At 45.1% G+C, this 14627-nt stretch overlaps 1 protein-coding gene across 1 annotated transcript in view; it reads left to right on the top strand.

Moving 5' to 3' along the window:
* Window positions 1–14627, top strand: part of LOC137438329 (C-Jun-amino-terminal kinase-interacting protein 1) — a gene marked incomplete at its 5' end in the record, with an annotated part of 43716 nt that overhangs the window by 15857 nt on the left and 13232 nt on the right. The window contains 1 exon segment of the mRNA XM_078769473.1: window positions 11677–11786. Coding sequence (XP_078625599.1) covers window positions 11677–11786 — 110 coding nt within the window.

The raw sequence follows: 14627 nt of genomic DNA, 5'->3' as shown, positions 1-14627 counted from the left end.
CCGCAGCCAACACACTTCCCCCAACTGGTTGTCCAATTTTGGAGCCTCTTGCACCCAATTTGTGTTCGTGGTGAGGGTCCCCTTGGTCACCTCAACCACCTCCTCGGACCAACTCACCTCATCACTCAGGCTCCTTTGGGCCTGGTCAACCCCTACCTCCATGGGACTTTCCCAGGTCCCCAGCCGCTGAATCACATCATCCTCATCATCATCCTCCATCAATTCCGGCTCCGACAGGTCTTCCCCAATATCCCCAATAAATACCCGGTCCGGCTCCATTACACGGACCCCCAATAACTCTACCCCCTCTTGCTCTGCACCACCGCCCTGGTGCTGCACCATTCCAAATTCATCCCCCGGTTGAGGTGTTGTGGCATCCACCTGGTCCCGATACACAACCAGGCCAGCAGGTGGAAAACATTCCCTGTTACAATTTGCACATGCAGTCTCCCCATCTACCTGTGCGCACTCCACACTCACCTGTACGTATTCCACAATTGCCATTCCCTGTTCCTGAGCCTCGTGCACATCTGCATGGGCCGCACTCTCTCCCATTCCCAATTTGGCTTCCCCCCGTTCCGATTCAAATTCTGCCACTCTTGGCTTCTCCTGTGCCCCAACGGCACCATTCGTTCGTCCTTCCCTCAATTTAGTCGTACATTCATCAATTTTAATGCCCATTCCTTCAATTTGTCCCTCCAATCGATCACTCATTCCCTTCATTCCTTCCCTACATTCATTCCCCTGGGACTCCATTTTGTTTTTCATTTCTCCCATTTTATTTTCCAACCCATCCTTCATTTCTTTCATGTTATTTTCCAATACACTTTTCATTTCCCGCATTTCGTCCTTCAATTCCTTACTGGTTCGCTCACTGTTACCGTTTATTAAATCCCTCATAAATTTCATTAAGGCCTGGTCGTCTCTGGAGGCCGTCCCTGTGGCGGGGAAAGTTCCGACACTACCCTCTACCCTCTCTACTTCCGACTCACTCCCTAAGCTGACAGAAGCCTCGCTACACACCTCCATTTCATCGACCTCCGACATCCGCTTTGAGGAAGGTCGTTTCCCGCGCGCGTATTTATTCCAAAACAGAATTTAAATTTTTCGAAGACGCGATATCGCGCTCTGTATGTCCAATCGACTATACAAATTTCTCCGCCTCGATACGATACAAATTTCGGTTCCAAATGCTGGGCGGGATTTTTCACCCAGTCGGCGTCAACTCGCTACCTCCGGACAAAAAAAATTATCCGCCAGGTTCGAATCCCTACTGCCTGACACCAAATGTCGCGAGGGTTCAATCCCACTACGAGGCAAAAACTCAATGGCAGGTTCCAAAAACCAACAGCTACACCAAAGCGCGCGGGATGGAGGGGGGCGCGAGACCCCTGCAGCCTTACCTGTTAAAATCAACCACACGGAAACTGCATTCAGGTGTATGTACAGAAAATAATATAAGGGTTTATTAAAGGAAAAAGCAAGGACAGGAAAATACGCGCCGATTATTAAAAAAAAAAAAAAAAAAAAAAATTTTTTTTTAAATAAATTTAAAACCAATCAGCTCTCACTGAATTATTATCCCCAGGTGGCTAGGATCTTTATATAATTAATCCTCCTGCATGAAACAGTGAATGGCTTACCTTGTGTACCTTTTCTTGGTTGCTTTATGGATAGAAGACCAGCGTGATCATGATCAAATACATACTTATATATATATATATGTGTGGACTAAAATTTTACCTGCAGTGGCAGAATGGCATTTCAGAATGCATTGCCCTTAAGAGACAAAATGCATCTGTCTCATGGTACCCATGACTTGCCTCTATGGTGCCTGGTGCTACCACCTCCTCGAGCGTGCAAGATCAATATCGATATAATCAGCATGTTACAAATGGCATGGGGTTTAACCACAAACACACGCACACCCTCCCTCCATCATCAGGAAAGCAGGTTTGTCTGGCTGGGGCGTTACATCAAGCTTCATCTCACATTGCCCAAACAACTGATGTGAGATTTCTGAAGGATACAATGTGTCTTCCCACATACAGCCTGGACCTGGCCCATTCTGATTTGATTTTGCTGGATCATTTTGAAGTATTGCATAGTCGTCCTTTCCAACCAACGCGCCGATAATAAAATAAGGTAACTAAATTGGGATCCCACACACCGACTTCAGAAACAAGATGAGGATTGGAATTAATAAAAGAACACGTTCGTCGTGTAATTGGGAAAGGTAATGTAGTGTGCAGTCTTATCTGTCTGTAGTCTTGCGTGTAACACGGCCCAGCTCACGCGCCACCAAGCCCCGCTCCACGCTCCGATCGTTTGCACACGAGGGAGGCCCCGTTCCAAGCTCCGATCCTCTCGCCGCCCACGAGGTCCGTGCACCAGGCACCATGCGTCCAACGCAGGCCAGCGAGCTCCACTGCACGCCAAGTGCCGCTTCGAGCCAAGTTCAAGCCAACGAAGCAACGCTCACAATTCTCTCCCTGTCCGAACTCCACTGCTGGCCAACTCCTCTGCTTGCCAACTCACTTACTCAACTGCGTCTCAAGACTCACTGCCAGAAGCAACTCTCTCAAGACTCACTCAGCGCAAGACCCACTGCCAGAAGCAACTGCTCTGAACCGACTGCTGCGCAACTCTCCACGAAAGTCCTGCCGCACCTCGTATCACTCTGCGGCAGTGACGTCAGCCTTGGCGCGCGCCACCCAATCAGTGGCCTCCACCGAATCGCAGGCCTGTGGTGTTGTCATAGCACGTGGCACTCGAGGTGGAGAGGCCTGTCGGAGGTGTAAATGGCGGCGGCCATGCGGCAGCGTCCTGGCCTGGTTTCCTTCCTAAGTCATGTCAGGGGAGGGCGTTATTTAGTGTTGTACTAAAGGTCCTACCTACGGGTCTAAGTGGTGTGCAGTGCCAAAAGAGACAAAGGTTTGGCTGACCAGGTGAGACATACAAGGGCGCTACTCTTTAATCCCTAATTCTACTTAACACATGAACCTCCTGGCAGGTTCACAAGTATACTCCTTACCGACAAAACGCCTACACATGGAACATATTACAAGTCAGATTCCTTACCGCGACAGACGAATACCTACCTACACAGATCTATCTGGCTCTACATATCACTACCCCTACCGACATAACAATATATACCACGATATCTCAAATTTGTTGACGGATTATGACAAAACTTGGTGGATGAGTTGGTTTGGTGACACGAAGAAGACAATTAGGTTTTGGTTCAGGTCCGAATCCAGATCCGGCCTATCAGTGGGATACAAAACGTAAACTGTTCAGCCTGGTGTTGATCCTAAATCTCCTAAATCGAATCCAGATCCTAAAACATACCTGGTGGTGGTATGCGCTCTTCTGAGTGCCGGGCTAGTTTTGTCAGTGTTATTGATTTCCATTTGCAAGACAACATTGTCCTTGGTAATTGACTAACAATTGTCTGTTTAATTATTCGTGCAATTTCCATTTCCTATATCCATGTATTTTTTTATTTGAGTCTTGATTACACTGGTGATGGTTTAACGTTGGGCCGACGTTTGCAAGGCCATTGGCCCAACTTAGTTTTTTTCCATTGGCCCAATGTTGCTACAACGTTGGCTGGATGGCCGTTGCCCAAATGTAACACAGCGTTGCTCCGACGTCAACGTACTGCGTTTGGCACAACGTTGACACAACCTTTAGCAAACTTTCCACGTGACCGATGTTGGCAAACAGACGTCGCTTTTATCCCAAGTTGTTGACGCTGGAAGAATGTCAGAAATCCTCTTAACATTATTTCCAACCTTTGCTTACGTTGTTCCAGCGCCAGATCCTCTGGCTCCTCCGACAAACACTCAACATCCGTTGGCAAGACCACGTCACAAACATTGAACTATTTGGTAATTTGCCAAAAATTTCTGATGTTGTGAGGAAGAGGCTTTTGAGATTGGTGGGTCATCTCCTCCGGCACGAAGAAGAAGCAGCAAATGGTGTCCGACTTTGGAAGCCATCAGAAAGGAGAGTTGGTCAGCCGAAACTGACGTTGATTAATATTGTCTGCAGGGACACTGGGCTGAATACGGACAAACTGAAATCCGCCGCAGCTGACAGAGCTGTTTGGGCACATCTGACAACGTAACTTTGTTCTTTGTCGGTCTGGTTTCTTTTTGGTGTTTTGTTTGTGATTATCCGATGAACATTATGTATAAAGAAGTTGTAGTAAGTAGTAGATATTCCCTGCAAAATGTATGTCGGTAATATCTTTGTTTTCTTTCTTCCTCATGATAGTATTCTGGAGAATTTTTTTTGGGACTGAAATATGATCCCTTTGAGTATGCAGGTCGTTCACATTTGACCTGGACTTTTGTTTATATCAAAGGTCGTGCATTACATTCATGGGCCATCATCACCATACTGAGCTTACAATTCTTCTTCTTCCTCTTCTTCTTCTTCTTCTTCATGTTATTCTTCCTCTCTTCCCTTTATAAGGAGTGTGGCCGAATGGTACCAAGCTTCTGCTCTGCCTTGAATACGATACTCCTCCACTCCCCCCTATCCTCACCCAACTCTCTCTATTCTCCAAACACACCCACCTTTTTTTTCTTTCTTTTTTTGTATACAGAATCAAGGCTCGTGTAAGAGCTAAAAGCTCGTGGCTCGTGTAAGTGTCGTGGTCGTGTAAGCTTGTGTAAGAGCTTATTGATATTCCTCTTCACACAATCTTCCTATCTCAGCCGTGGCCTTCCTCTTTGCCTTCAACCTTGCTCCCTCAACCTATCCACTTTCTTTGCCAGTCTCTCTTCCCCCATCTGCACCATGTGACCAGCCCATTTCAGCTAACTTCTTACCAATCTCCCCGTCAAGCTCATCTGCACATCAGTCTCCTCTCCCAGTTCATCCATCCTCCTTCTGTCCACCCTCTTTACTCCCACAATCCTCCTGACCCACTTGTTCTTGCAGACCTGTAGTCTCTGTTGTCTCTGCCACCATCTCCAGACCATAATGGTCGGCCGGCATTATACAAGACACCAGAACCGAAAACCGAAACCTTACCAATCAACCCAGATGATGAACATGGTCATCTTTGCTTCGCAGGACGAACATCATCACCCTTTCTAAACCCCTGTTCTTCTTTGCCTATCTCCCTCTCTACACACTTTTTTCTTCTTTTTTTGTATACTGAATCGAGGCTCGTGAAAGAGCTAACATTTACTTCACAAACAATTCAACCAGACAAACAAAATATATAAAAAGAGGGAGCGGAAGACAAGATGGGGAGAGAAGGGGAAGCACACAAACACAACATTTGAGAGCAGGGAGATGTGTGGGAGGGAGAGGGCTTGGGGGGAGGAGGTGTGGGAAGGGGGGGGGGGGAGGAGGGAGAAGTATAAAACACAAGGACACCAAGGACTTCCAGGACAGAAGTTGGTATTTCAAAAAAGTGGATTTGGGGTGAAATTAGCGGGGGTAGAAAAGATCAAGGTTTTGTATGGGGGAAGATAAGAGATGGTGGTGAACAGCTGTTTTAAAGACCTGGAGGGTGGAGTGGGATTGAAGAGAGTGAGGGAGTTTGTTCCAGAGGCAGGAGAAAAGAGGAATGAAGGGGTGAAGGTGAGCAGAGAGCCTGGATTTTGGCAGTTTAACCAGAAGAGGGTTGCAGGCAGATCTTGTGCGACCTGTAGGAATATTTGGGGGACAGAGCCCAGAGAGAGCTGGGGGGGGCAAGGCCAGAGAGGAGTTGGTAGAAGACGGAAAGACCACCAACCTGCCTGCGGTGAGTGAGTGAAAGGCCCTTGGAGTTAGCTTCATCGCGGGAGATTCCAATGATTCTGAACGCTTTGGTTTCAACAGCGTGAAGACGAGCTAGGTGTGAGGCAGGAGCACCAGCCCAGAGGGGAGAGCAGTATTCCATTGAGCTGCGGATGAAAGCCTTGTATGTGGTGAGGAGCTCAGATGTGCCAAGGAAGGACTTCGCACGACGGAGGATGCCCAGTCGGCGACTGGCTTTGGAGGCCAGATTTGAAATGTGGTTTTCCCAGGAAAGATCATGGCAGATAGTGAGACCCAAAAGCTTGAGTGACAGAACTTCTTGGAGAGGATTGTTCAGAAAGTGGATGGGAGGGTTGTCCAGTCGGTCTTTTCGGAGAGACATCGTAAGAGTGTGAGATTTGTCAGGATTGAAAGACATGTTCCACTTGTTTTCCCAGTCTGTGATTTTGTCCAGGTCTGCAGAGAGTGAGGAGGCTGCAGACTGCCGATCTGAGGGATGAGGAATGGAGCGACAGAGAGTAGAGTCATCAGCAAAGAGATAGAGAGGATTTTCAAGAGAGTCAGAGAGATCATTGATGAAGACCAGAAAAAGCACAGGGCCCAGAACACTGCCTTGGGGAACTCCAGCCTGAACAGGAAGAGGAGATAAGAGAAACCCATTCAGGGCCACACGTTGACTACGACTAGAGAGGAAGTCCGCCAGCCATGCGTGAAGATTTCCATGGATACCAAAAGAGGAGAGTTTGGTGAGCAGAGCGGGGTGCCAGACCGTATCAAAGGCACGTGATATGTCAAGGGAGACGGCTCTAATTTCCTGTTTGGCATTGAGGACCTCCATCCATTGTTGAGAAAGCAGAAGCAGCATGTTCAGAGTAGAGTGACCAGGTCTGAAACCAAATTGTTGATCAGATATCAAGCCATTGGAGAAGAGGAAAGATTTCATATCTGAAGCAATGATGGATTCCATGACTTTGCTGATAATTGGGAGAAGGCTGATTGGTCTGTTGTTGCTGGGATCTGTTTTTGCACCTTTTTTGTGCAAAGCGGTGATGTTGGCTGAGTTCCAAGCAGATGGCAGATGACCTTGAGCAAAAGAGAGGGTGAAGAGAACAGAGAGAGGGAGTGAAAGAGCGGAAGAACAGGATCTTAGGACCCGTGGGCTGATGCCGTCAGGTCCAGTTGCAGAATCAGAGTCGAGGGTTGACAGAAACTTTTCCACCTTGTCAGGAGGAAAGGACACAGAGTCCAGGAGCAGCTGGGTACGACTGGGTACGGTGGGTTCAGAGAGGGATTGGTTTGGGACACAACTTTTAGAGGCAAACACAGAGTTGAGGCATTCAGCTTTTTCACGTGCGGAGTCAGCCGTGTAGCCGTTTGAGGTGAGGGAGAGGATGGAGGGGGAACAAACACCAGGAATAGATTTGACCAGATGCCACCAGGATTTGGAAGAGGGAGACAGATAAGAGAGTTCGGTCCTGAGAACGGAGAGATATTGTTTCCTGGCTCTCCTGAGGGTGGACACACACTTGTTTCGGGCTTTGTGAAAGGAAATGTGATTTCCTTCCGTTGGATTTGCTTTCCAGGAGACGAAACACACATGGACTTTCTTATCTTCCCGTCCAGAATTTCCTCCAATACCATCATTACACGACTTAGAAGGGTAATACTTCTGCACCTCCCCGGGTCCTATACATCACCCTTCCTCTTCCATGTTGGCACAATTCCTCCTCCACCGATAACCCTGTCCTCAAATCATCCGGAATATTACCCTCTCTCATACGTATATTCAACAGCCTCTTCGTCCAACTGACACCAACTTCTCTGTTTGCAATTAGCATCTCCGTATGTCATTAATGCCTGGCACTCTTGTCTTGTTTGTCCTCTTTAATCCTGTACACACATCCTCCTCCATGATCTCTACTAATTTCACTTTCCCCTTGGCATCGCATAATAGCTTCAGCTCCCAGATTCTTCCACCCCGGTTCAACAGCTCCTTAAAATAGCTTTCCCTTCAAGCTTTCCATTACTTTGTCAATATTACCTGTTGGTGCATCTGATTTTCAGATGACATTTATTCATCAATTGTGACTTTCAGTGCCTAAAGAAAATCTACACCCCCTTTCAAAATTGTCACATCTTGTTGCCTTATATCCTGGAATTAAAATGCATTAAACCAGACTTTTTCCACCTTTATTTACACATTGTAACCCACAATTTTCAAGTGAAAAGCAAATTCTACAAATTTCAAAAAATTAATTAAAAATGCAAAACTAGGATATCTCAGTTAGATAAGTGTCCACCCTCCTGAGTTAATACTTGGTGGAAGCAACTTTGACAGCTGTGAGTCTGTTGGGCTAGGTTCTTCCAACGTTGCACACCTTCATTGGGCAATATTTTCCCATTATTCTGTACAAAACTGTTCAAGCTCTTTCAAGTTGTGTGGGGAGTGTTGATGGACAGCAATATTCAAATCGTGCCGCAGATTTTCCATTGGATTTAGGTCGGGACTCTGACTGGGCCACTCAAGGACATTTATCTTTTTGTTCCTTATCCACACCAGTGTAGCTTTGGCTGTGTGCTTCGGGTCATTGTCATACTAAAAGGTGAACTTCCATCCCAATTTAAGCGTTCTTGCAAAGTGCAGCAGGTTTTCTTCGAGGATTTTCCTCTATTTTGCTCCATACATTTTCCCTTCTATCCTGACAAGTGCCACAGTCCCTGCTGATGAGAAACATCCCCATAACATGATGCTTCTACCATCATGATTCACAGTAGGGATGGTGTTCTTTGGGTTATGTGCTGTGTTGGGTTGTGCCAAATGTAACGTTTTGCATTTAGGCCAAAAAGCTCCATCTTGGTTTCTTCAGACCACAAAACCTTTTGCCACATGGCTTCAGAATTTTTTGCATACCTCAAGCGGGACTCAAGGTGAGTTTTCAGAGTAATGGCTTCCTTTTTGCCACCCTACCATACAGACAAGACTTGTGGAGTGCTTGGGATGTTGTTGTCACATGCACACAGTGACCAGTCTTTGCCATAAAGGCTTGTATCTTTTTCAAAGTTGCCATTGGCCTCTTGGTGGCCTCTCTGATCAGTTTCCCCCTTGCTTGGTCATCCAGTTTGGAGGGACGGCCTGATATAGGAATGTTATTTGTGGTACCATACGCCCTCCACTTCTTAATGATTGTCTTGGCTGTGCTCCAAGGGATATTCAAGGCCTTTTATTATTTTTTTCCCCATCCTCTGATCTGTGCCTTTCCACAACTTTATCCTGGAGATCTTTTGAAAGCTCATTGATGCTCATGGTTGAGTCTTTGCTGTGAAATGTATGACCCAGCAGAGGAAACCTACAGGAACAACTGATTTTATTCTGAAATAATCAGAATCACTGCATTTTAACACAGGTGGAGGCCAATTAACTTGGTGTGTAATTTTGAAGGTGATTGGTTACACCTGAGCTAATTTATAATTGATATTATAAGGGGGGGGGGGGGGGTGGACACTTATCCAACCAAGATATTCTAGTGTTGTATTTTTAATTAATTTTCTGAAATTTGTACAATTTCTTTTTCACTTGGAGGTTGTGGGTTACGATGTGTAAATGAAGGTGTTAAAAAAAATCTGATTTAATGCAATAATTTAATTCCAGGCTACAAGGTAACAAAAGGTGAAAATTTTGAAAGGGGGTGTAGACTTTTCATAGGTACAGTCCACAATTTCCAGCAAACTTGGGTTTTATCAGGAATCCAACTGCATTAGTACTCTCTTTGTCTTTGCCCCTTGAGTAGAGCATGCAACTGTTTTTTATTTGCAATAAATGTTCCCTTTTCTTGTCTTACTTAGTCCCTGGTGTTGGGCTAGCGGCTAGGGTGCCGGCTTAGGATTCCTAGGATCCTGGGTTCGCAATCCCGGTCGATCGCTGAATTAACGCCAGGGGGGTTGACTCAGCCTGTTCATACCTTCCGAGGTTGGCAAATTGAGTACCGGTTCACTGGTAATTCCCTGCTTGTCGTTAAAGGCGGCAAAAAGGGTTGGCGTCAGGAAGGGCATCCGGTCGTAAAACATTGCTTCAAAAAGGGGACCGAAAAACAACCACAAACACAGTTCCCGGAAAAGGCCAACCCCCGCTTGCGGGGAAAAATGGCCTCTAAAAGGTGGTTTTTTTTCTTGTCTTACTTCACCATGCCCAATACTTGACTTTCAAAATGACGTATGAATGCTAATGACGCCTATTGAGCATGCATTGTATACACAAAGAATTAAGTTAAGCACCCCCCCCGTTTTTTTACAACCTCGCACATTACAAGTTTGTTGTCGTCAAAACAGTGTAATATACCCATGATATTGCTATATTTTCTGGAGAAGTGATATTATGGTCACATAAAAACATAACAATCATGCCGTTTTCAATATTTTATTCTGAATAATTTAAGGTGAAATTTTTTGGGAATTTTAGGCATATTTTCACCTCAATTTAAGTATGGAGCTATAGGTCCATCACGGACAGTGTGGATGACGTTTATGTTTTCTAACGTACAGTCATTGTTCTGAGAAGACCTCTAGCGATCTTTGCGTCAATAACGTGTGTAGGACCCACGTGATCGGATCACTGACTCAACCAATCACTTTTTTTCACTTTGATCACTCAATTTCATCAATGGATAATTGCTAATGTCATACCAATCATTATTTGATCTCACATACCTTAGAATATATGCCAATGTATACATATACACAAAGAATATATATTAGGGGGTGCTTACCTTAATTCGTTGTGTAGGGGTGCTTAACTTAATTCTTTGTGTATATGTTAACACTGACTCGGTTCAGCTCGATGGATACTTTTAACCTGCCATTGCTAGCACAAAACCTGTTATTCAAATCCTCTTTTAACCAAAGTTTTCAGCATTTAGACAATAGATTGGCAATTTCATAATGGTTAAATTGTTCTGTTCCTAAATGCAAATCGGACTCGTGGAAATCTAGGGAATACGAGAAATATCCGTGGATGAGAGGAGTCAAGTTCCTACCTTTTCCTTGTTAGTCCTAGTTAGTAGCGGCAGTGGATATAATACACACACACACGCTTCTCATTTTAGCAATCGATGCAAAATCCAGTGTAATTTATCTTTTTTGTAACACGTTTTACTGTTTTTTTTAATGTCCTTTTTTTGTAATTTCTCACAGCCCAAAAGCTGCCACCCCCAACCTCCCCCCACTCCCAAACATGATTTATAGTAAATGTCATCATTTTAAATGTGCCCTGTATATTGACAAGCCCCATATATGACCTTTCAATTCAATTTAAGTTATGAAGCATCCAAACCAGATACGGTGTCACCCTCTGGGAAGTCAATCTGAATGTTGGGAATGACAGCATCGTCTTTCCAATTGGGAACATCCATTAAATAAATCACTGAACCTGCCATGTTCACACGAGGTAATCTCGCAAGGTTCAAAGTCCACTCACTGACAGGGATGATCAGGGGAGGGGGTGGGGGGGGGGGGTGGGGGGTGGGGGTCAGGTAGAACGTGCCCATCCTAATGCCTTGCACGAGCCCACATTGTCGGGAGGTGCAAGATATCAATTTTTTGGGTGAGTTGATCAGAACGTTCTCCAAATCTTTCGTTGTGCAGAGGCATGCCCCTTTCTCTCAGGTACTTTTCCAAGTATTTTCAGCTTCTTTTATAAACTTTGTGAGCCATTTTAGGCAACAATCTTTATCTGGCACGCATGATATATGTTCCCTTCCCTGAGTGTATTACGTAGATACATTTAAAAAATAATTGCCCACATTTCAAACACTCGTAAAAGTTCTTTGGTTGTGGAAAATGAAGCTGAACATGGAATTGAGGGAAAGTAAGATGATTTGTTATTGTTGTTCAATATTTCCTTTGTGAGGAGAGCAGGTAAAAGCAGCGAAGGTACGTGGTTGGAGTCCTTTCCTTTGAGGTTTCTGGGTTCGGTCGAAGTCCCTTATCACCAAGGAAATGAAGTCCTCATATCAGCTATGAGGAAGGTAATTCATTACCTCCACCACCGAATGTAGACGGAGGTTATGTTTTCACCCCTGTCTGTCTGTCTGTCTGTGAACAGGATATGTCAAAAAGTTGTGGACGGATTCGGACGACACTTGGTGGACAGGTTGGGTGTGTGGCAAGGTTGTTGAATCTATTCGATTTTGATGAAAATCCGAATCCGTTTCTGGATACAAGAGTTTAAGTTTTTTTTTTCAACTGATTCTTCACCATTGAGAGATGTAGCTAAAAACGATATAGTACGATATCTCCAAATGTTTTGGCCAACTTATGACAAAACTTGGTGGATACGTTGGTGAAGTGACGAGAACAAGTCGATTAGATGTTGGTTCAGGTCCGAATCCAGATCCGGCCGATCAGTGGGAAACAAAATGCAAACTGTTCCAGCTGGCGGAGATAAACGCTCTACTGAGTACTTGCACATTTGATTGTACTTGTACATTCTCACGTGTGTTTTGTCGGTAAAGGTCATGCAGTGCTTATCATGGTGTTTAAGGTGCGTCATTGGGTTTGATACAAGGTTTGCTTTGTCATTGTCCCGCTGGACAGGCCAAGCCTTTCAGTTCGGTTTTATGAAAGAGCCACACCACTTTCATGAATAATTGTTTTTTAACCAGTCTTGTATAATGATGTTTGATTCTTTTTCGTTTTTCACCAGGCATGTACCGTGCGTAATAACACATCTTTTGCGAAAATGCCAGCATGGTATAAAATCTGAAACTTTGGATACAGTGTGCCACTCTGTATTCAGCTGTTTACAACAGCATTCACCATCATGTGCATTTTGAATGCATTCAACAGCATTCACGACGCCAAGCTGAACACCATGTGAAGCAGGGGCGCTAGCCCAGAGAGGAGAGAAGTACTCCATCAAGTTGTGGATTAAGGCCATGTATGTGAATAGGAGTTCAGGTGTTCCAAGGAAGGACTTTGTACAACGGAGGATAGCCACCAGCAGCTGGCTTTGGAGGCCAACTCTGTTCTATGGTTTGCCCAAGAAAGATCATGACTGATCGTGAGATATATGAGTTTAAATAACTGTACTTCCTCAAGAGGATTGTTAAGAAAGTATATGGGTGGGTTTGCTTCAAGGTCGTTTCGAAGAAAGATAGAGCGTGAGATTTGTCAGTATTGAAAGACATATTCCAAGTGTTTGATCATCTTGTGATTTTTGTCAAGATCTGAAGAGAGGGAAGAGGCTGTCTGCAGGATGAGGGATGTCACAGCAGAGGGTGGAGTCATCAGCTAATAGATAAATAGGATTTTCCTGAGATTTGGGGAGATCATTTATGAAGTCAGTAATCCCCTAATCCATGTGTGGAGTTGGCATTGGATACCACAGCAGATCGTTTGTAGAGTAAGGCAGGAAGCCAGACTGTTTCAAAAGCACAAGATAAGTCCAGAGATATGGCCCTGATCTCATGTCTGATATTGAGGGCCTCCATCCATTGTTTGTTGGGTAGAAGCAGCATGCCCAAGGTGGAGTGACCTGGTCTGAAACTAAATTGGTGATATGGGATGAGGTTGTTGGAGAAAAAGACTGTAGTTAAGGGGCTCAGGTTTTGCACCTTTTTATTTAATGTAGTGATGTTGGTGGATTTCTAAGCAGATGGAAGATGATCTGGCACAAATGACTGGTTGAAAAGGACACAGAGAGAGAGAGTGAAAGAGAGTGAATGGGAAAGTGCAGCAGACCAAGTTTTTAGGACACGTGAGCTGATGCCTTCAGGTCCAGTTGCAGAGTCGAGGGTTGAAATAACCTTCTCCACCTTTTTAGGTGCAAAAGACGGAGCCTAGTAGCAGTTGGACACGACAGGGAAGAATGGGTACCGCGAGTGAGGGATTGGAGACCCAAGATTTAGAAGCAAACACAGAATTGAGGCATTTACACACACTTTTTGCAGACTCTTTGGAAAGCACTGAGATTGCCTTTGGTTGGTTTAGCCTTCTGGGGAGAGAAGGCAAGTTGTTTCAGAGCAACTGCCTCACCACAGGATTCAGTGTACCATGGGCAGGAAGAAGCATGGGATAATTGAACACAATATGGGATGAATCTGCGCACAAGAGAGAGCAGGTTTCTGTGGAAGAATTCCCAGGCTAAGCTAACATCAGGGGCAGTAGATGTGGGATACCATTCCTGAAGAGAGATGGCTGCTTGCAATCCCTGCCAATCTACCTGTGTGAACTGCCAGACTTGCCGGTGTTGAGGCAGCTCTCTGAAAATATCCAGAAAGATGTTGACTCGCACAAGCACATGATCAGAAGAATCCATTCGAGCAGAGGAAGAGCAGGAGACATTTGTGGGAAAGTTATTCACCACAAAGTCCAGAAAGTAGAATTTGCCGTTTGGAGAAATCTGGGTTGGAAAGTTCACAAATTGAGTCAGTCCCATGGAGTCACAGAAGTCCTTTCCTGAAGTACCATGGCTGGTGAGAGAGCTACCAACACCCAGCCAAGTTGTATGGTGACAATTGAAATCGCCACATATGAGAAAGAGAGAGTTGGGATGAGTTTTTAAAAGTATATCCATGTTGTCTGAGAGAGATGTAAATGAAGTCATCAGTGTTAGGAGGACGGTACAACGCAGCAGAGGGGAAGTGGCAGTCAGAGGTATTCCTGTGGAATGGGAGGTGTAAGATCAGTACAAGGGCAGTGTGAAATTGAGTTATTGATGTAGAGTGCAACTCCGCCACTGGGGCTTGGTTCAGGCCTATCAAATCGGAGTAGACAATAACAGGGAAGAGACACTAAGTCGTTAGGAAGGTCCTGTGGGAGGAATAATTCTGTTAAACAGATGATGTCTGGTTTATCGGCAGATTAGA

This window comes from Myxine glutinosa, unplaced genomic scaffold (genome assembly GCF_964187855.1).
Source record: "Myxine glutinosa unplaced genomic scaffold, kmMyxGlut1.1 SCAFFOLD_2647, whole genome shotgun sequence".
NCBI classification, from domain to species: Eukaryota; Metazoa; Chordata; class Myxini; order Myxiniformes; family Myxinidae; genus Myxine; species Myxine glutinosa.
This window is presented reverse-complemented; position numbering and strand designations above follow the sequence as displayed.